General features: G+C 41.5%; 1 protein-coding gene across 9 annotated transcripts in view; it reads left to right on the top strand.

Moving 5' to 3' along the window:
- LOC125458672 (glutamate receptor 3-like) overlaps positions 1-25,410 on the top strand; it is a 384,493-nt gene that overhangs the window by 215,106 nt on the left and 143,977 nt on the right. For all 9 annotated transcript variants that reach the window (XR_009446706.1, XR_009446707.1, XM_059651391.1 and 6 more), the window contains exon 8: positions 13,807-13,911. Coding sequence is in view for 7 of the 9 variants with exons in the window: in XM_059651391.1 (XP_059507374.1) it covers positions 13,807-13,911 (105 nt within the window). In the remaining 2 variants the exon portion in view is untranslated. The remainder of the gene's footprint in view (positions 1-13,806; positions 13,912-25,410) is intronic.

Below are 25,410 nucleotides of genomic sequence, written 5' to 3' on the forward strand. Positions count from 1 at the left end.
TTTGAAATGCATGAGGACAGCCAGATATGCTATCCTCTTCTTTAAACTGAAACACTGTTAGCTGTGTATTTGCCCATTCCCATTGTGCATCTTTGCACAGTAACTTCTGAAGAGGCTATGCTTTTAAGGAAGAGATTTATGATCATCGTTGGCCGTACTTAGGAGTAATGCCAACTCTGCCACACTAGATAGGGTCAGAAGCGCATGAATTGCTTTGACAGTGTTGTATGCAGACTTTGCACCAGCTCCAACATTTTATACTGCAGAAAGTCAATCTTAGATTCTGCAAATATGCATTTGTCTTTGCTAAGCATAAAATTGTATTGTTCAGATTGCGAGTATTGCTGACAATTGCAGATTCTACTTGGCTTGGGCCTGTTCTTTGATAATGACATCATCAAATAGCTTGACCATTCCTACAAGAAACAATTCACTAGAACGTGCTAGGACCAGTCTGTGAAATTGAAACATTTCCAGTATTAGTGACAAAAACTGTAAGATGAGAAGCAAATACGGGGGATTTAAAGACTAGGGGCCACATGTTTAAGGTGAGAGGACAGAGATTTCTAAAAGACATGAGGGGCAAATTCTTTACATAGAGGGTGGTTTGCATATGGAATGAGCTTCCTGATGAAGTGGAGGGTATGGGTTTGTTTTGAATGTTTTAAAGACATTTGGATAAGTACATGACTGAGTAAAGTTTGGAGGGTTATGGGGCAGGAGCAGGCAGATTGGACTAATTTAGTTTGTGATTATGTTCACATGGACTTGTTAGACCAAAGGGTCGATTTCTGTGCTGTACGACTCTATGTCAACTTTGCCATATTTTTTGTATCTGCAAGTAAATCTGTCTCAGCCAAGCTTCATGATGACTGTGGAGTCATGAACAGATATTTCTATTCTTGGATTGCAGGAAATGGATAATATCTGGAATGACAGCTTTGCTAACCGCCTCGCATAATAACTGGCTTTAATATCCTTGGCAATGAATTGATTCATCTAATGATACATCCTAGTTTTGAATCATTCCATCTTGCCAAATCCAATCATTAAAGAGGGCTTCTGATATGTATGGCCAATGTTATCAACTATATTAAAGTGTAGACTGGTGAGGTCTGCAGATTCGAATCCAAGTCAAATGAAAACGGGTACCACCACACCACCTCCCCCCACTCCAAGCTTGTGCCTTTGGCTTGTACAATATTAACTGATCCAGTGTGAGACTTTTATAATACACCAGAACTGTTATTGTTGTCATAAGCTTGAATAGTGTCTGCCACAGAAGCAGGAGAAAGTTGTGAAAATACTGATGGTAGAGGTTTTCTTTCAATATCGATACTTCTGCACCAACAGTAAAAAGAAGTGACACAGAAAAGCCTGCAATCTTGGCTAAGCATTCCTTAAAACGATCTGGTGCTTTACCAGCAAGTACAGTCCATCCACAAGTGACAATCACTTTATGACTGTAAGAAAAAAATGGCCTGAATGATGGATATAACTGCAAATAAGTATATTTCGATATCAAGTACAACTGTGGTAAAGAGAGCCATAATTACCAATTACATTTTTAATCAACCTGATCCAGAGACAAAAGGTTGGACTTGAGGGGTGAGTTTGCCCCAACACCCCTATTAAAGTTCGGACTCGGGGTTGAGAGTCCGGGGTTGCAGCCTAGGTGACAACTAGCTTCCCTGCAACCACTTAACAGCCTTTCAGTTTTTATGATTAAGTTCCAACTTGGACAGTTCTCAGAAAATCAGAGGGCTGGCAGCTGACCAATACACATTGTGTTCACTGAAGGTCCTGCTATCATGCGAAGAGGAGGCAAGTTACAATGGATCGCATTGTCAATTTTTGGGGATCACACCTAGTGCCTAGTTGGCATATTCCAGCAATGAGGCAGTGGCTGGTGTTGTATTTTGTGAGGTCATTTGGTTAAATCCACGTCGGTGCTGGTTGAAGTCCATATGTGAACATTAATTGCTCAATTTAAGGGGATCAGTAAAATCCCACCAAGGGCTTCAGGTGGCTCAAAAGAGGGCCGTTCAGACCATCCTGTTACTGAAAATGTTGAAGTAGGGACAGGGGTATGAGGGTAAGCAGAATGCAGGCTGTAGAGATTTTACGTAGAGACATGGGAAAATACAAATTTGGAGCAGAAGTAAGCTACTTGGTCCCATCAAATCTGCTCATCATTTAATAAGACCATAACGAATCTGTTTATTCCAAAATCCACATTCCCATCTACCCAAATAAACTTTTATTCAATTGCCGAAAAATAATATACTTGTATCTGCTTCAAGAATATTTAATGACCCTTGTCTCCATCATCTTCTGCGGCAGAGTTCCAAATTACACAACCCTCCAAGAGAAAATGGTTCTAGTCATCATTGTCAATAAAGGGTGACCCCCTAACTCTAAAAAAAGTTCTCCCTTGTTCTGCTCTCACCTACAACATCTCTTCCATTTCTACTTTGTCAAGACCATTCAGAAACCTACGAGCTTGAACCAAATCACCTCTCACTCTTCCAAATTCCAGTGTGAACAAACACTGTATGTCCAACCTTTCCTCATTGCATATATGCATTCCAGGTTTAATCTAGTAAGCTTCCTCTGAACAATCTCCAATGCATTTGTATCATTCTTTAAATAAGGAGACCAAAACGTCACAGACTGTTCAAGATATGTTGTATCAATTCCTCGTACAACTGAAGCATAACATCCTTACTTTTACTTTTGCAATTAAAGACAGCATTCCATAAGCATTCTTGATCACTTACCTTACCTGCACAGTAGTGTTTTGCCACTCATGCGATAGAACATCTCAATCCCTCTTCACCTCAGCTATCTCATTCTTCTCCAGCAAAGGCCAAGATTCTCTATTTATAGCATGTGTGGAGCGGATGTTGGACACCCCATCCTTCTCGGCCCTTTCTGCCCACGTGGGCTGTCTTCTCCTGGAATGTGGGAAATGAGATTAAAATGGGTGACAGAATGATTCATGCTGGTGTAGTTGGTTGAAAGGTGGTAGGGTGGCCTGGATGAGTGAGTGTTCAGTGCAGAGATGGTGTGGCAGAGGAGGCATGGGATATGAGACCGAGTGTGGAAAATTGTTAAAGGCAAAGTGACAGAGTATAACCCTTGGTGGGATGTGGGTCTAGTAGCAGAGGTAGCGAGTGAGAGGTAGCAGAGAGTGGAGTGTGGGACTTCGCCTGGTGTAGCAGAGAAGGTCAATGACATTCTTGCAGCACTGCCAACTATTCCTCTGGACCATAGCAACCTAGGTGGTGATCTGCGAGCAGGTTGCTAGGGTCTAGTGGCGCAGACTCCTCTGCCGGTCCTCCAGGAAAATGACACTCCTCCGCTTTGCCACCCCATCTACCAGGATCCCAGATGGAGAAGTGCACTGCCATTTGCCCTTTCCCTGACACCTTCTGAACTAATCTCAAGAAGCAACTTAAAAATGTCAGTGCAGTTCCTGGTATACAGCAGCCTTTCAAAGATGGTGCATGTGTAGGGATGCTGGTCTTTGGCAGATATCCAGTAAATAGCAAGTGATAGAAAGGGGATAGAATTTGGTGAGCAGGCAGGGGTAGGTAGTGAATGAGGTAACTTTGGTAGGATACAATGAGAAGTCTCAACAGGCAAGAAACCTTCCAAGAAACTTGTCAAAGAAATTAAGATTCAGCCTCTCGTTTCGTATTTTCTGGCTCCATCTTTTCTTGAGTACAGTAGTCATACTTGCTCCTTTCAAGTCTGATGGAGCCTCTCTTGAATCTAATAGTACTGGAAAATCAGTAGCAACATATTTATTGCCTCAGTAGCTCACTGTTGTAAGCCCCTAGGTAGAAGTTAGTCAGGATCTGGACACTGGTCTGCCACAGCTCCATCAGTTTGCTGGTATTATATCCCTGGTGATTGTGAGTTCACTAAGTTACTCTTTCTCTGTCCACCTTCTGATTAAAACTATTTTTTTTAATATATATTCTCCATAGTGAAGACAGCAGAAAAATATCTGTTTCTTTTTCCTGTCATCGCCCTATTATGTGCTATTAACTCCTCATCTGATTCTCCAAAGGGCTAGAATTCACTAATTTGTTTCCTTTTTAAATATCTATAGAAATTCTTGCTGTCCACATTTGTATGATAGCTACCTTTATCTCAGGCTCTAATTTGATTTTGTTTTTTTTAAGTCTTTCCCCATTATATCCTGGCTAATCATTGGACCTACCATTCATTTTTACACAATTATATGCCTTTCCATTATGTTTGTTGCTTTCCTAACTGCTTTATTTAATCATGATGTTGGGTGTTCCCCTTAGTATTTCTTTTTAGTAGAAATATATGTATTCTGAATATTCTGTTAAATGTCTGCCACTGCTGTTCTAATGAACTATCCTCTAAATTGTCTGCCTGAGTTTATGTCAGCTTGCTCAAATTTCAGGCCCACAAATTTTTCGCCATTAAAGTTGAAAATACTAGTCTTTGACTCAATCTCCTCCATTTCAAACTGGATGTGAAATTCAGCCATGTTTTGATCACTACTATCTAGAGCTGCTTTTGCTCCAAAGTCATTAATAAAACCTGCCATATTACACAATACCAAGTTTAGTATTAATTGCTTGGATCCAAAATGTACTACTCTAAGAGACTATCCTAAAAGTATTCTGTGAACTCTTCATCAGGCTTCTAATTCCAATCTGATTTTTCTAGTTAATTTCGGCTCCCAGCTTCAAGCCCACCAATGGATGAGTATTAAATCCAGCCCCAAGAAGCATCAGTACCATGAATGTTCATGAAGCGCCTCCTGTATTTAAGTCCCGGCGAAGTTAGAACAGGGAGATGAAGAGGAAAACAAATTGGTTGACATGCTTGCAAATTTCTACATGCTAGTAACCCCACTGATCTGTGATGAAGCATGTGACAGCATTAACACAGCACATGGCCAACCATTGGCTTTCATTTTTAACTCAATAAATATTAAGCCATTAATTTGCTATTTAAATGCAGGAGATTTATCTCTGCAATAAGGGCAAGCCAAAGTAAATATCATGCGTTAAAGCTCAATCTTAAACTTTTAATCCCCTATTTTAAAAAAACACAACGTATAGAATTTGGACAATAACGCATAAGTAAAATGAATTACTTTCTCAGTATTCTTCCAGAAGAATCATAAATAAACTACAATATTCAATAAATAATTTTCTCATTTAAAAAGAACTGATCTCACTGGCAGAAAATAATAAAAGGCATAAAAGGAAATCTTGAACAAATGTTACATGAACAAGGGAAATCCTCAAATATCTTAAACTAATGAACAACTTATGAATGCAGTCACTGTTGTATTATAGGAGACATATCAGTCAAATTGCACAAGAAATAATCCCACAAAAAACAAAGAGAAAATGAAACGCTAATCTATTTTTGATGGTTAATTGAAAGATAAATATTGACCATAGGGGAATTTCCCTTTACTCTTCTTTGAAATAGATACTAAGTGATGTCTTGTGCCCACCTGACAGACCAGACTGGGCCTCGGTTTGAAATCACATCCCAAAGGCTGTGCCGCCAATAAGATAGCATTCTGTCAGGAATGATGTTTTAATTGTTATGTCTAGGTCATGGAGTGAGATTTCGACATAACCTTTCTAACTAAGAGACAAGACTACAACTAAACATCCTACTATTGACACTGAAATGTTTTCAAATAAGCTTATTGATAGTAAGTTGGATCATTGAAGCAGATTAACATAATTCTCAATAGTAACTGAGACTCCAAAAGCTTGTGGTTTCAAATGAACCTGTTGGACTATAACCTGGTGTTGTGTGATTTCTGACTTTGTCAACATCGTTACCTCCACATCAATGTATTTTTGGTTACGTGGTAGAAGAAGGAAGATGGAAATGGAAATTAAACAATAGATTAGCTCTGACTGGAGTATTTAGAAGAAGTATGACAGATGTTATACGATAGAAAAACATCATTGAAACTAAAAGAAAGAATGTTCAAGACAGTTGTGAGGCCAGACTTGGCAAATAGTCAGAAACCTGCACAACTTCAAGAAGAGAGGAACAACAATTGAACAGAAATCAGATGGGGATGTTTGAGACGAATGTCTGAAGTAATGAGAAAAGGGAATATCCTGAACCACACATCAGGGAGTCAGCAAAGGTTGTGGGAGAATCCAAAGAAATAGGCAAGTAGAAATTGAAATAGTGTGGCCTGTGTTGTGGAGAGGGAGGAGAAATGTGGTGAGGCGCTTGATGAAGATGCAATGTTAGGAATTAGGAGAAGAGGAAGGCTTAACAGTAGCTGGAAAGATGTGTTGATGAGAGACTTAAACTCAGCAGGATTGGAAGAGGGTTAGGGTCAGAGTTAGGCTGGCTGAACAAGGTGGAAAAGGCTGATTGACCCACTTTGTGGTAATCACAAGTGAAATGGCAGAAGCTGAAAGAAGATGAGGTGAGGAAATAGCTTTAGACATTATTGGAATAGCTTTTTAGCTTGCAATGCTTGTATTGTATTACAGAATTTCTACCTTCTTGTAGAGGCTGATTTGCATGTGTCACTAAAGCTACATCAAGACATAAAGTTGAAAATCTATACCATTATATAGTATTATAGTAAAAATTATGTTTTGTTTTAAACTTAGAGATTGTGTATTTAAAGGTTCCCCCCACACAGCATTCATTTTGTCGTTGCATTGATGCAAAATATCACTTTTGGTGCTGTCGGTGTGATGTACTTCAGTCCATGATTCAAAATAAATTAAGTCATGCAAGTGAAGATACAAGTAACTCCAAAAAAAAACAAACACAGTTCACTGGATTTTAAAAGTAGAAGCAGCGTGAGAAAGGGTTTTGTGAGATCTGTTTACAAATTAATTCAAACTCTGGCATTCTGCATACTTTGACCTTCCATGTTCTGTCATAGAATCTATACAGTGTGGAAACAGGCCTTTTAGCCCAACAAGTCCACACTGACCCTTGATGCATCCCACCCAGACCTATCCCCCTGTAACCCACCTAATCTACAGACCCCTGAACACTTTGGGCAATTTAGCTTAGCCAATCCACCTAACCTGTACACCTTTGGACTGTGGGAGGAAACTGGAGTACCCAGAGGAAACCCACGCAGACACAGGGAGAATGTGCAAACTCCACACAGACAGTTGCCCGAGGGTAGCATTGAACCCAGGTCCCTGGTGCTTTGAGGCAGCAGTGCAAACCACTGAGCCACCATGCCACCCCTGCAATAGGATTAGGATTCGCATTACTTTCCAAAGTAACTATTTAAACTTCAAAAACAAAGGAGGCATAGTGGCTCAGTGGTGAGCTACCGCTGCCTTACAGCACCAGGGGCCTGGGTTCAATTCTAGCCTTGGGCAACTATCTGTGTGGAGTTTGCACATTCTCCCTGTGTCTGCAAGGGTTTCATCCAAATACTGCAGTTTCTTCCCACAGTCCAAAGATGTGCAGGCTAGGTGGATTGGCCATGTTAAATTGTCCGTAGTGTTCAGGGGTCGGTAGATTAGGTGAGTTATAGGGATATAAGCCTGGGTAGGATGCTGCAAGGGTCAGTGCAGACTTGTTCAGCCAAAGGGCCTGTTTCCACACTGTAGGGATTCTATGTTGTATGTATTTAAATTAAAAATTCTTGAAACAGTGAAACAAAGTAGTCCTGGGGATGCACAGCAGTGGTAGAAAAGATTAGTTGATATTTGGGATTTTCAGACTTAAATCTTTTGAAAGAATGTAAAATTGAGAGCACAGCTACCTGCCTTAGCAAACATTAGTCACATCTTATACATTTAAACAAAAGGGCAAGCATTCTCTGGATGTCATAGCCAACATTATCTTTGAACTGGCACAACTGACAAACAGAGTTATTGGCTAATAATGACATCATTGTCTGTAGGATGTTGTTAACACAGATTAGTTATTGTGTGTCTACATGACAAGAGCCATTCCTTTCAATAATAAAGAATTGGTGCGTTTATGGATAGAAGGAAGCCATTCGGCCCATGGTGCCCAGACTGACTTTTAAATGAGTCACTTTGAGCTGTTTTGTGTATGTTATATATTCCCATTGTTTTTATTTCAAAAGAGCATAATCCTGTTTCACATTGAAGACACCACAAAGGTGCTTCAGAAGTAGAAGACATGAGCTGAGCAGCTTGTTCTGGAGCAGACTTTCCCCAGATGAAAACCAAAAATATACGGGTATTTTCCTGAAGTGAGTTCAAGCAAACAAGATCAGTGAAGTGATAATGGAAACTGCAGATGCTGGAGAATCCAAGATAACAAAGTGTGGAGCTGAATGAACACAGCAGGCCAAGCAGCATCTCAGGAGCACAAAAGCTGACGTTTCGGGCCTTGACCCTTCATCAGAGAGGGGGATGGGGAGAGGGAACTGGAATAAATAGGGAGAGGGGGGAGGCGGACTAAAGATGGAGAGAAAACAAGATAGGTAGAGAGGAGAGTATAGGTGGGGAGGTAGGGAGGGGATAGGTCAGTCCAGGGAAGATGGACAGGTCAAGGAGGCGGGATGAGGTGGTAGGTAGGAAATGGAGGTGCGGCTTGAGGTGGGAGGAAGGGATGGGTGAGAGGAAGAACAGGTTAGGGAGGCAGAGACAGGCTGGGCTGGTTTTGGGATGCAGTGGAGGGAGGGGACAAGCTGGGTGGTTTTGTGATGCAGTTGGGGGAGGGGAAGAACTGGGCTGGTTTTGGGATGCAGTAGGGGAGGGGAGATTTTGAAGCTTGTGAAGTCCACATTGATACCATTAGGCTGCAGGGTTCCCAAGCAGAATATGAGATGCTGTTCCTGCAACCTTTGGGTGGCATCATTGTGGCACTGCAGGAGGCCCATGATAGACATGTCATCTGAGGAATGGGAGGGGGGAGTTGAAATGGTTCGCGACTGGGAGGTGCAGTTGTTTGTTGTGAACCGAGCGGAGGAGTTCTGCAAAGCGGTCGCCAAGCCTCCGCTTGGTTTCCCCAAATGTAGAGGAAGCCACACCGGGTGCAATGGATACAATATACCACATTGGCAGATGTGCAGGTGAACATCTGCTTGATATGGAAGGTCATCTTGGGGCCTGGGATGGGGGTGAGGGAGGAGGTGTGGGGGCAAGTGTAGCACTTCCTGTGGTTGCAGGGGAAAGTGCCGGGTGTGGTGGGGTTGGAGGGGAGTGTGGAGCGGACAAGGGAGTCGCGGAGAGAGCTCCACACTTTGTTAGCTTTGGGAAAATGTTGTGTAAAGTAATGGCTCTGAAAAAGATAATGTTTATGTTTCATTGGCTCCACCCGAATAATATTTCACATGGACTGTTGATGCAGACAATAAGTTTTATTCTATCTGTCACAGTCAGCAAATGTATGTGCACCAATTCCCTGAGGTTTTAGCAATTATGCTGGTCAAATATAGTTTTACTTATTGCTATCTTTCAATAACCCTTTCTGTTATCTAGGAACAGTACCTCTTCTGTGGATACTCGATTATGTTAGATCTTGTGTCACAAATCACTAGATAGCCCTATGACAAAGCAAAGACAAAGGTGAATTGGTGGCAATGAACTACCTCAGGCAATCATTAAACCCCTACCACATACTGAGAGAAGTGGCAAATAATACAAGACACCAGGAGTAGTTATTAATAACATTATCACACTGTGTTGATCCCTTTACTGACGTAGGAAGGTCTTTCATCCCAACAATCTATACTGGTTCAGGACTCTAGAAGCAAATTAATAGTGTGTAAGCATAAACACCTTTCCTTGAATCTCCAGTCACTGCTGTTAAGTGCATAAACTCTACCAAATCTACATTTATTTACAAAATTTATTTACACTAGAGATAGATTTGGGAGAGTATTGGGTTCTGTCAATGATTCTCTAATTAAGGAAAGGTGTGGGGAGAGACAAGGATCTAATTATTCCCTTGACATCATGAAATATGAATCACACTGTTTCTGAACACCATTGTCCAGATCTTGTCACTTCCCAACACTCTCACAATTCTTTTCTCTCTTTTGGAAATGAGTGAGCAAGGCTACTGCCATTGACAAGCCCGAGGCAGCGAGGATGGTGAACAGAAAATGTGACTGGCTGGATATGAGCCCTGCCTTAGTTCTCTTGGACATTGATCCATTCTGTGAATGACTGTTGGATCTTTATTCCTCAATCTCCGCCTTACCTCATCCTGATCTCTCTTCACCCACATGACCCATGACCATTCTCCTTCGTTGTACCCAATCCTCATATCCATATGATCAATACTGAAGGATTTTATTACCGGTTACCCTGGTCCCTTAGGCTTACTCTGGATATCAAATCACCCAAAGCACCTGATTCTCTGCCTTTCTGCATCCACCTTGTCCAGACTCTTTTGAATCTAATATGTTTTAGAAGATCTCCTCTCAATCTTCTAAACACCTATGAGTACAAACTCAACCCACTCAACCTCTACTCATAAGACAGACCCTCCATACCAAGTATAAACCTCGTGAACCTTCTCTGGAATGTTTGCAATGCCAATATATCCCTGTTCTATCCTTCTGTACATAAGGGAACCCAACCTATTCTCAGTATTCTAGGTGTGTTCTGACTGGTGCCTTACATTGCCTGAGCAAGACTTTCCTACTTTTATACTCCATTCTTTTTGAAGTAGAGGCCAACATTCCATTTGGCTTCCTTATTACTTTCTGAACTTAGGTACTAGCCTTTGATAATTTATGCACAAGGATCACCAAATACCTCAGTGCTAAAGCTTTCAGTCCTTTCCCTAGTTAAGTAATATTCAGCGTCTCTATACTTCCTGCCAAAGTAAATAATCTCACATTTTCCTACATTGTATTCTATCTGCTATGTTTTTGCACAGTCACTTAACCTGTCTATATCCATCTGTAATCTCTGCGTTGTCATCACTACTTACCGTCCCACTAATTTTTGTGTCATCCACAAACTTGTCAGTAATACATTCACTTTGATCACCAAAGTCGTTAATATATATTGTAAATAACTCTGGACCCGACACTGATAATTTGGCACTCCATTAACTGCAGCTTTCCATCTTAAAAATGACCCCTATATCCCAAAGGCTTGTCTTCTATTAGTGAGCTAATCCATTCTCATATAAAACACTTTGCACCTTGGGCTGATATTGAGTAGCCTTATGTGCTAAACCTTAATGAACACCTTTTGGAAATCCAAATAGTTTACATCTATACTGTTTCCCCTTTATCCATCTTACTTGTTATTTCCTCAAAGAATGCCAACAAGTTTGTCAGGCATAATTTTCCCTTCATAAAACTATATTCAGTCTGATTGATTATATTATGTATTTCCAAATGCTGTATTATTGCATTTTTTATGATGTACTCGAAAATTTTACCAATGATAGATGTTAAGTGAACTCGCCTGTTGTTACCTGTGTTTTGTTGTTTTCTTCTCTTTTTGAATACAGATGTTGCATTGGCAGTTTTCCAATCCTTTAGAACTCAAGTGTTCTTAGAAAATTAATACCAGTGTATCCAGTATCTCTGTCACTACAACCTTTAATATCCTAGGGTGCAATTCATCCCACTCAGAGGATTTAATAGTCTTTAGCTCTAATAATTTCAATGGTACATTTTCTCTGGCGATAATGAATGTGTTTATTTTCTCCCCTGCTTTAGCCCCTTGATTATTTAGTAATTTTGAATATTAATAGTGTCTTCCACTGTGAAGACTGCTACAATGATTTCATCCAGATCTCTGCCTTCTCGTGGTTCCTGACCATTGTTTCCACAGCTTTGTTCTTTAAGGGCCCTGTGTGATCTTTGGCCTCTCCCTTTTTACACATTTGAAGAAGCTCTTACTGTTCGGTTTTATGTTACTTGCTAGTTTGGCCTTAGTGTTTATTTTCACCCTCTTAATTATATTTCGGTTAAATTTTGCTGGCATTTAAATCTTTCCCAATCCTCTGTTTTCCACTAACCTTTGCAACATTGTATGTTTTTCTTTCAATTTGACACCAACCTTAACTACCTTAGTTAACTGTGGTTGGTTTATCCCTTCCCTACAATCCTTCTTCCTCATAGTGATATATCTTTGCTAAGACATGAACTATTCTGTTAAACATCATCCATTGTCCCCCAGTCTTGTTTTCTGCTAAACTCTATTCTCAGTCCACTCTATCTATTTGTACCCTCATCCTTATGTAATTAATCTCATCTAAGTTTAGCACAGTTGTTTCTGACATTCGGAGGTAGCAAGAACTGCAGGTGCTGGAGTCAGAGGCAACACAGTGTGGAGCTGGAGGAACACAGCACGCCAGGCACCAACAGAGGAGCAAGAAAGTTGACATTTCGGGTCAGGAGCCTTCTTCAGAAATGCCCATCTGAAAACGTAACTTTCCTTCTCCTCTGATGCTGCCTGGCCTGCTGTGTTCCTCTAGCTCCACACTGTGATATCTGTATCTGATGTTGTCAGCCTAGCTCAATATATTAGTCATTCCAAAAGTTCAGCATTCATAATGAGTTAATCTGACAACTATATTAACAAAAACGTAGAAAAATGTCAGGCATTCATTTTTCAAATGGCTTTGTTACAAATGCTTAGCTACATTCTACAAATGGCTAAGGTGCTTAGCACAGCAGGCAATATTGAAAAGCAACAGAGAGCAATCAAGCTTTGTTTGATTTGACATCCTGATTACCTTACAATAAATTATTCTTCCTAAAGAACGTTTTTTAAAATGTGTGTGTTTATTTATACAAAATTTAAAGGTGTAAAGTGTCTGAAAGCTTCTGACATTGACACTTTTTACAAGGTTATTTTTAAAATGTAACTTTCAAAGCCTTTGCTTATATCAATTCCAAAATCATTTCAAAGACTGCCAAACTAACCATTAGCCAATTAGCTCTGCTCATAGTAGAGAATGAAAAATGCATGGTGAGTATGTATTGGAGAGGAGAGAAATTGTGGATGAAAGAGGGCATGATGGGGTTATCAGGAATTATTAGGTGGGGCATGGAGGCTATGAGAGGAATTAGCAACCACTTTTATACTTACCTGTGAAAAGGTTCCTGACTCATCAACCAGATTCCCACCATGTTCACAAACCTGCTTAACAAGCCGGATGCCCACAGCTTCACGGATCCCCACTCGCCCAAAAATATAAGAGCCAAGGAAATTTGCATTTCCAGCAGTTATTTATATTCTAAACCTAATGTTGCTTCAAGTGAGCATCAAGTGGTGACTAGCCACAATTCCCAATGCAAGGAAACTGACAGGTGAAAGGATTTGTCAGGAAATTCACATTTGCCCTTTCAGCTCAGATTCGTTCTGAGTTGGACAAAAATTTCAGCTCAGGAATTATTTTCTGGAAGGTAAAACTGTACTTTCAGAAATGCAGCTTCATGGTTGAAAGGCGTGTGTGCAATATTTTGTCTCCAAATGTTCTGTTCATCAGGTCACCTCCCGAAGTCATGATTGGAGTAATTATTTTATGTGTTAACTGTAGCAGCATTATCTTAGAAGGACATTTTTATGAGCACTTTAAAATTTCTGCACTAGATGTAGAAAAATTGATTTTCAGCTAATTTTAACATGGAGCAATTACTAACAACAGTAACCATTATACTGAAGACAGATCCATTCTGTTACCTTATGGGCCGCATTGTATGTCAGGTTTTGATCCTTTGGTGACCATACCCAGCTTGCCTGCAGGCATTTTTCATGACTTCACAGTTTGCAATTTGTTTTCCTCTATTCAAATGAAGCATTTTCATTACAAGTATGTCCCACCATGTATTCTGGGTTACAGGTACGAGGCAGAGGGCTGACAGGAAATCTACAATTTGACAACTACGGACGTAGATCAAACTATACCATCGATGTTTATGAACTAAGACCTTCTGGACCTCGGAAGGTAGGTTGAAATAAAGCAGGACTGTTTTTTTGCTTGGCTAACTTTCTCTCGGTTAAGAGCTCTGAGATATTCTGGCAAGTACCTTCCCAAAATGACCATTTTTCACCCATCTATTCAATAATAGCAGCACTCAGCATCCCATGCAATTTCTTCAATTCTGCAGTTACAGTATTTTTATGCCAGAAGCTCTTTCAGAAAAAGGTTCCAAAAAATTGTAATTTCCATCGCTCTGAATATATTTTCTGTGGGCGAGCATATGTATCTGATCTTCTGTGGTTGGAATTTGTTTTCCATGGCATTAACTGAATCATCTTTTCACACACTCTGCCCCTGCGGACTTATGCTGCACAATGGGAAGTAGAACTCTTGTTCAGTGACTGACTCAGATTATTTCCTGTGATGGAGTAATAAAGAGCCATCAGCCAACAATGATGTGTCTAACGTTTATAACTTGGTCATTTGTCTGCTGAGAAGTTGGTTTGTGCTGCAAAGTGTACAGAGTGCCTAAGGCAAATAAAAACCGAAAGAACAGCGGATGCTGTAAATCAAAACCAAAATCAGAAATTGCTGGAAAGGCTCAGCAGATGCAGCAACATCTGTGGAGAGAAATCAGAGTTAACTTTTTGGTTCGAGTGACCCTTCCTCAGAACTTACGTCTGCCTAAGGCAGATGCCTGAAATGTGCCCCATTACCTAAATCTGGAGATGTGCAACTGGTCACTTAATTGACACAATTCTGGGTTTCTGATTCAGCTCCCCAAGTGGGAGCTTGTTACAATCAGCTGCCCTGAATGCCACGAGGGCTCCCAGATATATCCTCAAGTCTATGGTCAGGATCTAGGGAGTCAAGCAGTGTAGACAGAAGCCTACAGTATTGCTATGAAACCAGGAGGAATTCTTGTGGGAGAGGGCAATTGTGGGGTGAAGGTGGTTATTTGATCTCCCATCATGAATTTTGAGACCAATAAACAAGTGCAGAAATGACCAATTTTGTTTGTTTATGTACCTCCGTGTATTTCAACACAGCATTGATTTTTCTCTTTCAGAATGTATTGCTCATCATGACTACCTCCTTGTAGCTTTGCTGCCAAGTCTCTCAGCATTGCTTTGTTTCTGGTGTTCCTGTTGCACAGCTTTCCCACACTTATTCCCTTAGACTTGTCGCCAGTAGGCCCAACTCCCGTATTGCCCCCTTTAACATTTCTCCAAGGCTTGAGAAGTCATCATTGTGAATGGCAGTACATAAGAATGTTACAGAACTTGGATAGCCTATCACAGCTAGTGAAATGGCACCACATGAGGCTCATTAATATGTTTTTGCAACATTTCCCGCTTGTTTACTAATTAAATTACACTCAATTCCTAATCCATGACCTTGGTTCCTATGACTACATTGATAATAGCTTTAATGGAATTAAATGACCTCTTAAACAAAGCGCGCTTCACAGCTTTTGCCTTAGTCTTCTGATATTGACAGAAAAGGGTGATCGCGCTGTAAGCCATCAAACTATACCTCCACAAGAGTCAATGCAATGAGGTAAAAAGAAGTTTTTGTTATGAGGGAGGTTTTGATTTATTGTCATAACTATTTAATCATTGCCATAATATATTCTATTTGAAATGTACACAAAAATCATATTAAAACAAAAATCAACATCAGTGCAGCATTTCCAAAAATGACATAGGAAGCCAGCAGGTGATCCGTTAAATTGGTTCACACTTTTGCTCAAACAATGAGTAGAGAAATTTCAAAGGGAACGTTAAACATTTCTTCATTAATTTGCTGTCGGAGTAGTTTCAAATCTCAAATTTTACTAATGAATTTGACCTTGTTATTGCTTTTTCTGTCTATTTATATGGGTTTTTGAAAAAAACTATTTGTTTTTAAGCACTGAGTGTTGATGAATCATTTGGGGGAGTTCCAGGGTGAGGAGGCTGAAATAACATGACTGCTTAAACATCCTGGGTTAATGACTAATTTGCTCGTGTCAGTTTAAATCTTTTGTACTGTCAAGCTCCCAGTTCCTCCCAAGATAATGTACTCACTTCTAACTATTCAAACCAACCACTAACAACTAAGGATGCCCAGACTCAGCACAATTCTTTCAGCTATTTACATTTTGATTTCAGTTTTGCATTAAAGAGCTACAGCTGGAGATCAGCACACTCTGCTTACCACAAAGCCCTGCTAACAGCAAAACTGAGTGGGAGCCTCCATTGTTGTATTCAGCTATTTGCTGTGCCAGTGGTGAGAATAAAGTTTCAGCCTAGCGGCCGTGCAGCGTTTGGACTGTCGCTCCATGCAGTGCTTCCATAAAATTAGCCCAAAACTGAATGCAGTTCTGAAGGAGGGTCACTGAACCTGAAACATAATTCTGATTTCTCTCCACAGGTGCTGAGGTTTTCCAGCAAACTTGTTCTTGTGCCTTTCGGTTTTTAGCCCAAAATTCTATTTGTGCTAACAGTCCGAATGTAAAATAAAATTAATCTAAATATTTTGTGAATTTAGGACACTATCCCTTGAGACTATGGGTCAGATTTTCCCATCGGAAGGCAGGTCCGAACCTAGTGAGGTAAACCCACCCCTGATGCCATCATGCTATAACATGCTCTGTTTCAACGTGCTCAGTTTCAACTTACCTTGAAGTTGAGTCTGCCACTAAACCAGTGGGAGGGCAGGGTACGAGCCAGGTGGGGGAGTGGGGGTGGAGTGCAGCATGGAAATGGGGATGGAGCACCGGGCAATCCACCCATGATGGTATTGTTGCTCTGGCTTCCATCTCTAAGTGGACCTTACAGAGTTGAAAGAACCTTCATCTTCAAAGCAACGAGGGCAAATAAAGAGCTGGGATCCAGGAGAGTGTAGGGGACAATTGGCTACTAAAGTTTCTTACCCCTCACAACTTCTTTGGCTAAATTTTCATTTTGTTTGTGTTAAATGCTAATAGTCACTTTCTGAGATCTTCTAACAGCTGCTCATCTCCTTGAAAATCTCCTGAAGCCTCAGTGGTCTCAGGCTGCCTAGCTAATGAGTTGAACATCTTCACTTTCCCACACCCTTTCTACTTCCCCCTGAAATTGATAAAATCACCAGAGTTCAGAATGGATGTGGCAGACTGGCATTTGACAATAGACAATAGACAATAGGTGCTGGAGTAGGCCATTCGGCCCTTCGAGCCAGCATCACCATTCATTATGATCATGGCTGACCATCCACAATCAATATCCTGTTCCTGCCTTATCCCCAATAACCCTTGATTCCACTATCATTAAGAGCTCTGTCTATCTCTTTCTTGAAAGCATCCAGAAAGTTGGCCTCCACTGCCTTCTGGGGCAGAGCATTCCATATATCCACCACTCTCTGGGTGAAGAAGTTTTTCCTCAACTCTGTTCGAAATGGCCTACCCCTTATTTTTAAACTGTGTCCTCTGGTCCTGGACTCACCCATCAGCGGAAACATGCTTCCTGCCTCCACAGTGTCCAATCCCTTAATAATCTTATAGGTCTCAATCAGATCCCCTCTCATCCTTCTAAACTCAAGAGTTTACAAGCCCAGTCGCTCCAATCTTTCAACATATAATAGTCCCGCCATTCCGGGAATTGACCTTGTGAACCTACGCTGCACTCCCTCAACAGCAAGAATGTCCTTCCTCAAATTGGGAGACCAAAACTGCACACAATACTCCAGGTGCGGTCTCACGAGGGCCTTGTACAGCTGCAGAAGGACCTCTTTGCTCCTATACTCAATTCCTGTTGTGATGAAGGCCAGCATGCTATTAGCTTTCTTCACTACCTGCTGTACCTGCATGCTTGCTTTCATTGACTGATGTACAAGAACACCTAGATCTCATCGTGCTTCCCCTTTACCTAACTTGACTCCATTTAGATAGTAATCTGCCTTCCTGTTCTTGCCACCAAAGTGGATAACCACACATTTATCCACATTAAACTGCATCTGCCATGCATCTGTCCACTCGCCTAACCTGTCCAAGTCACCCTGTATTCTCATAACATCCTGCTTGCATTTCACACTGCCACCCCAACTTTGTGTCATCAGCAAATTTGCTAATATTACTTCTAATGCCTTCGTCTATATCATTAATATATATCATAAGCAGCTGCAGTCCCAGCACCGAACCTTGTGGTACCCCACTGGTCACTACCTGTCATTCCAAAAGGGACCCATTTATCACTACTCTTTGCTTCCTGTCAGCCAGTCAATTTTCAATCTAACTCAGTATTTTGCCCCCAATACCATGTGCCCTAATTTTGTTCACCAATCTCCTATGCAGGACTTTATCAAAGGCTTTCTGAAAGTCCAGGTACGCTACATCCACTGGCTCTCCCTTATCCATCTTCATAGATACATCCTCAAAAAATTTCAGAAGATTAGTCAAGCACGATTTCCCCTTCGTAAATCCATGCTGACTCTGACCTATTCTGTTACTGCTATCCAAATGAGTTGTAATTTCATCTTTTAAAATTGACTCCAGCATCTTTCCCACCACTGACGTCAGGCCAACCGGTCTGTAATTTCCTGTTTTCTCTCTTCCTCCTTTCTTGAAAAGTGGAACAACATTTTTCACCCTCCAATCCGCAGGAACTGATCCTGAATCTATAGAACCTTGGAAAATAATTTACAACGCGTCCACAATTTCTACAGTCACCTCCTTAAGTACCCTGGGATGCAGACCATCAGGTCCCGGGGACTTATCAGCCTTCAGACCTAACAGCCTATCCAACACCATTTCCTGCCTAATATAAATACCCTTCAGTTCGTCCATTACCCTCGGTCCTCCAGCCACTATTGCATCTGGGAGATTGCTTGTGTCTTCCCTAGTGAAGACAGATCCAAAATACCTATTCAACTCATCTGCCATTTCCTTGTTCCCCATAATAAATTCACCTGTTTCTGACTTCAAGGGCCCAATTTTAGTCATAACCATTCTTTTTCTTTTCACATACCTAAAAAAGCTTTTACTATCCTCCTTTATATTTTTGGCCAGTTTTCCTTCATAGCTCATTTTTTTCTCAGTGTATTGCCTTTTTAGTTATCCGCTGTTGCTCTTTAAAAGCTTCCCAGTCCTCCGGCTTCCCACTCATCTTTGCTATGTTATACTTCTCTTTTATTTTTATACAGTCCTTAACTTCCCTCGTCAGCCATGGCCGCCCCTGCCTCCCCATAGGATCTTTCTTTCTCTTTGGAATGAACTGATCCTGCACCTTCTACATTATATCCAGAAATACCTGCCATTGTTGTTCCACTGCCATTCCTGCTAGGGTATTGTACCATTGAACTTTGGCCAACTCCTCCCTCATAGCTCCATAGTTCCCTTTATTCAACTGCAATACTGACACTTCCGATTCTCCCTTCTCCCTCTCAAACTACAGATTAAAACTTATCACATTATGGTCACTACCTCCTAATGGCTCCTTTACTTTGAGGTCCCTGATCAAATCCGGTTCATTGCACAACACCAGATCCAGAATTGCCTCCTCCCTGGTAGGCTCCAGTACAAGCTGTTCTAAGAATCCATCTCGGAGGCACTCTACAAACTCCAATTACACCATTGGTACCATTTTTTAACCATTCTACCACCATTCTGTCAGAGTTCAGGAGGGGACATTTATTGGTCATGAAATGGTCAATTATCAGTATCCAGTACCAGATAGTACATTCTGGCACTGGTTCTGAAATTTGAATTAATGTTCTGTCTTTTCTTGCTTCAATCAAATTACTGGATCATTTTATCTTTTCAAATGCAAAATTTTACTTAATTGTCAAAATAATTCTTAATTTTATGGTTCTACTTGACATAGCTAAATTGCTGAGGTGCTTGTCCTGAGCTTTCATTTAACACAGAATCAATCAAAAAGATATAAACTCAGCTTAGTCAAAATGATTACTGAAGAAGCTTGAGCGTTTCAAAGAATCATTAACTGTCACTCATAGGCCTAACCTACACGGCAACACCCAAAACACAAGTAGCGATCAAAACCTTTGGAGAGTTTCTTTGCAAGCCTAATTAAGATTTCATTACAGAAGGATATTGCTATAGAATGAGAACTTTCATTGCGTCTTTTTCTTAAACACATAAAACTCTTTTTCAGATCGGGCATTCACTGGAGAAACACAGTTGGATTAGTTCGTGAATGTCTCCATTGAATTAAAAGGGGCTTGTATTCTTTTCATTGCTCTGTAGTGACCCAAATACGTCATCATTGTGGAGCCTATCATTTACAAAGTGCACTGCAGTAAACAACAAGCCACTGTGCAAGTGTCATCCAAATAACAAGATTCTAAAATTGTCCAAATACCTACTTTTTTAAATTAAAAAAATTGGCAGAAATCGACGAACAAAACAAAATTCCTCTCAGCAATATGCTGCCAGTTGTTTTTAACACCTAGTGTGGTACTGAGCCATGTGTACTACAAAGACCTCAAAAGTGATCTCTTATTCTAGTTGAATTACTTTATCTCCCATTGGATATTGATAGAAGAGATATGTTGTTGTGTTGCCATAGTCTTACCCCACCCAATGCCCCAGAGTTTGGGTAAGGAAAACAGTCTACCAATGTTCCTGGTATTGATGACTAGACACTTTTCTATGCTCCATGGTACATAGTGAGAAGCACATGCGGTGCAAGTTTGAGATTTCATTTGTTTATGTTTGATTTTGTTAACTATTTACTGTGTGCTATTAATCAAAGTGGGTGTGCTTCGGGAAACAGAACAAAACTGCAGCCACAGGCTGTAAGCATCAGAGCAAGCATGTTAAAACTCTGTTAAGTACAAGCTGTAGTAAACTGGTGTGTGCCACCTCTGCATATCTACTGCTTCAGTCACTGTCATTCTGGTCAAATTGTTAATAAAATTGGTTTTCCTAGAAACTATGAACATTGGACCATAGTTTATTTCCAGTAAGTTTGTAGATTCCAGCAGCAGTGGAATTCACTACTTTCCAACAATTGAACGTTGCACTGAAATAAGAGTGTGATTAAAGACTGTCTGAGAGCCAGTATGACAGAAGAGAAAACATTCGATTAACCCATTCAAATCCACTCAGCACATCAGATCCACCTCACACTGTATAACTGGCAAGACACCTGTTGAACATATGGTGGGCTGTAAGTCTCATGTGCTACTGACCACTATTAAGCACTCACCACTGTGCAACGAGAATTTCTGAGTGAAAGCAGACAAATTTGCAAAGAACCAAAGTAAAGCAAAATTGTACTTTGACCAAAAAAAATGCAGGGGAAAACAATTTGAAGTTGGACATTGGATTTACATCAAAAAGCAAAACCACAATCACAGACTTTCATAGGTGATAGGAACTGCAGATGCTGGAGAATCCGAGATAACAAGGTGTGGAGCTGGATGAACACAGCAGGCCAAGCAGCATCTTAGGAAATGATGAAGGGTCTAGGCCCGAACTGTCAGCCTTCCTGCTCCCAAGTTGCTGCTTGGCCTGCTGTGTTCATCCAGCTTCACACCTTGTTACGTCACAAACTTTCATCATCTCTATCAGGACCAAAACAACTCATGAGGTTTCTCAGTACCAGCACTTATCTGTTGGCTGACAAGTTCCTGAACACACAGAAACTACCAAAAGTCTTCTCTTCATATTTTTAAAGGAAAAAATGCAATGGAGTCAGGAAAGTCAGGCTGTCGCACCTAGCAAATGAAATAATTTTCTGACATATTCTAAATTCCTTTACAAGAATATATTTTCAAGAGAAGTATCAGAAAACAGCCAAAGCGAATCGTAGCCCTTGTATGACTCAGTGCCTTAAGAAGAGAAGCTGTGAAGTATAGAAGGAAAAGATACAAAGCATTTCTGAATAATAATTGATTTGTTTCATGCTGGTTGCATCATTCAAGACTCAATGTTGTATTCTAATGGCATTTCTAACCCATGATTATTTGGTGCAGGCTGTTAATTAATTTTCCTTGGAGTATATCACCAAACAAAAGGTTCTGCAATCAATCTTCCAGAGTATATGAGGACACACGCAGTCACTTCTCTGAATAGAGAACAGGCACATTCTTACGTATCTCCCCTGAGTCGGGATGTTTTCAATGAAAGCTGTTGAGGTCACAAATAGACTTTGATAGATTTAGATTTCTCTTCATTAATAAAGATCTCCCAAATCGTAGAAGAAATAGCATTTTCACTGAATTTACCACAAATTTATAATTGAATTCAGGAGTGTTCCAAATAACCTAACTTGGTCTTAGCATCATTTGACATAACAACAAAATCTGAGTTCTGAAACATACTTAGACTATTCTGCCACATGAGGCTGTCTCTGGCTGTCTGAGTGTACACTCAATGGATCCTGGAGATTACAGTAAATTAATTCTTAGCTCAGCCACCAGATTAAGCCTGGGCTGCATCTGATCCACTCCATGGAAAACTGATAGAATATCCTAGTCACTGGTTTTGTACAAACTAAATTTTAATTTTCTTTTCGTAAAATTAGTTAAACAGGGAATTGATTCAATGCTGTCAGTTCTTCACCTGACATAATAGATTAAAATTACATCTCTATGTTCGACTGTCATAGAACTCAGTCATACAGCCCAGTAAATGATTCAAAGAGCAGAATCTCATAGGGGCCTGAGAAATATAGGCTGAGATGAGAATTGTGGCAGAATCAGATGAAAGGTTTGGCAAAAGCAATCTACATGCCGAGACCATCTATCTCCATCTTTTATGCTTTGCACGAATGGCATTGTGAGATTCTTACCATGCGCCGATAAACTGCAGATTGACAAGACTTATTGCCTGTTAAAACTCAAACCCACCTCATCAATATTCAAACTTCCATTTTACCAAACTTGTCAAACAAGTTTAATGTTGAGAAAGCTCAACAAGGAAGCCACAGCAAGCTGCTGTCGAATTCAGCTTGCCACTTGTTCTCGATGACCTCCATGTCAGAAATCAAGCACTGATTTCTCAGGCCATGCTCCATGGACATCAGCTGCACGCATCCAGTAGCCATAAATGTTGAAATCCAACATATGCCAGCTTGTAACAACCCTCTTGGCATATCTCCAATTCACTGATAAGATGTTTCTGCACTTTTGTTCATCGGCAAATATCATTGCAAAGCTGCAGCAAGGATCCTGCTCTCAGGAACATAGGCCCAGTTCATGGACTGGCCCGTGCTGCATCTCTGGGCTCTTTGTTTGTTCTCATAGCTCTAACTCAATCTGAGCCAATTCGGATGTTCACAAAGACCCTTCTTTACTGTGTCTTGCCTTTTTGAACTTTACCTCCTCAGCTAGCGATATCTGGATCAAGTTACAACCGTCTTGCTGTGCTGTTTCATGCAGACACAAAGTCAGGAAGCTTGTCACAGTTGTCAGTAGGCCTTAGTCAAGTCAAGGGGATGTAGATTTTACTCAGGGGATCCCAGCGCCATACATCAAGGGCAGCTTCCAATACCAGTTCTGAACATGCTCAGAGTGGCTAGAATCAAGATACTTTCTTCTAAATTGCGTGGGGAGCGAAATGTCAGGCAGCCCATCACCGGTCTTTACTCTTCCTGAACAAAAACAAAGATGCTGGAAAAGCTCAGCAGGTCTGGCAGCATCTGTGGAGGAGAAAACAAAGTTAACATTTTGGGGCCGTTCTGAGGAAGGATTTACCTGATTTACAGCATCCACAATTCTTTTGGTTTTTATTTAGTATTTTCCTCTTTCTGCCTTGCTGAGGGATGTTTTCCTCATGGGATGACAGAGAAGGTATTAGTGGAGATGAAACTGGGTGGCAAAGCTATTACTATTGGTTCAGATGGGGGAGGTTCCTGAGTGAGTGTTTAGGCAGCTCAGCGAGCATACAGGGTTAGTGATGTTGGAATTTAGGGTATGTGAGAGCACATGGAGAAGATATTCCAGAAAGTAATGTGAGTGGTAAAGAATGAACATTTTTGGGAGGTGGGTGCACCAGCAGAGATAGATCGAGTCTGATGTATCAGAGCACTGAAGGTAAAATTTACACTGGGGGAATGGAGAAAGACATTGATCCACTTCCCCATTTTCTGGGAATTGCTCTGGATAAGTAAAACTGCTTTATGGCATTACGCCATTCATCAGGACCCCTAGGTCCCTGCCTTTCTTTATTCATGGGATGAGAACATCTTTGCCTAAACAAGCATTTATTGCACGACCCTAATTGCCCAGGGGGTAGTTAAGAGTCAACCACATTGCTATGGGTCTGGAGTCACATGTAGGCCAGAACAAGTAAGGATATCAGAGAACCAAGATAACGAAATATGAAGCTGGATGAACACAGCAGGCCCAGCAGCATCTCAGGAGCGCAAAAGCTGACGTTTCGGGCCTAGACCCTTCATCAGAGAGGGGGATGGGTGAGGGTTCTGGAATAAATAGGGAGAGAGGGGGAGACGGACCGAAGATGGAGAGAAAAGAAGATAGGTAGAGAGGAGAGTATAGGTGGGGAGGTAGGGAGGGGATAGGTCATTCCAGGGAAGACGGACAGGTCAAGGAGGAGGGATGAGGTAAGTAGGTAGGAGATGGAGGTGCGGCTTGGGGTGGGAGGAAGCGATGGGTGAGAGGAAGAACAGGTTAGGGAGGCAGAGACAGGTTGGACTGGTTTTGGGATGAAGTGGGTGGAGGGGAAGAGCTGGGCTGGTTGTGTGGTGCAGTGGGGGGAGGGGACGAACTGGGCTGGTTAGGGATGCGGTGGGGGAAGGGGAGATTTTGAAGCTGGTGAAGTCCACATTGATACCATTGGGCTGCAGGGTTCCCAAGCGGAATATGAGTTGCTGTTCCTGCAACCTTCGGGTGGCATCATTGTGGCAGTGCAGGAGGCCCATGATGGACATGTCATCTAAAGAATGGGAGGGGGAGTGGAAATGGTTTGCGACTGGGAGGTGCAGTTGTTTATTGCGAACCGAGCGGAGGTGTTCTGCAAAGCGGTCCCCAAGCCTCCGCTTGGTTTCCCCGATGTAGAGGAAGCCACACCGAGTACAGTTGTTGCAGTATATCACATTGGCAGATGTGCAGGTGAACCTCTGCTTAATGTGGAAAGTCATCTTGGGGCCTGGGATAGGGGCAAGGGAGGAGGTGTGGGGGCAAGTGTAGCATTTCCTGCGGTTGCAGGGGAAGGTGCCGGGTGTGGTGGGGTTGGAGGGCAGTCTGGAGCGAACAAGGGAGTCACGGAGAGAGTGGTCTCTCCGGAAAGCAGACAGGGGTGGGGATGGAAAAATGTCTTGGGTGGTGGGGTCAGATTGTAGATGGCGGAAGTGTCGGAGGATGGTGCGTTGTATCCGGGGGTTGGTGGGGTGGTGTGTGAGAACGAGGGGGATGCTCTTTGGGCAGTTGTGGCGGGGGCGGGGTGTGAGGGATGTGTTGCGGGAAATGCGGGAGACGCGGTCAAGGGCGTTTTCGACCACTGTGGGGGGAAAGTTGTGGTCCTTGAAGAACTTGGACATCTGGGATGTGCGGGAGTGGAATGCCTCATCGTGGGAG

The sequence above is a fragment of the Stegostoma tigrinum genome, chromosome 15 (assembly GCF_030684315.1).
Source record: "Stegostoma tigrinum isolate sSteTig4 chromosome 15, sSteTig4.hap1, whole genome shotgun sequence".
Classification (NCBI taxonomy): domain Eukaryota; kingdom Metazoa; phylum Chordata; class Chondrichthyes; order Orectolobiformes; family Stegostomatidae; genus Stegostoma; species Stegostoma tigrinum.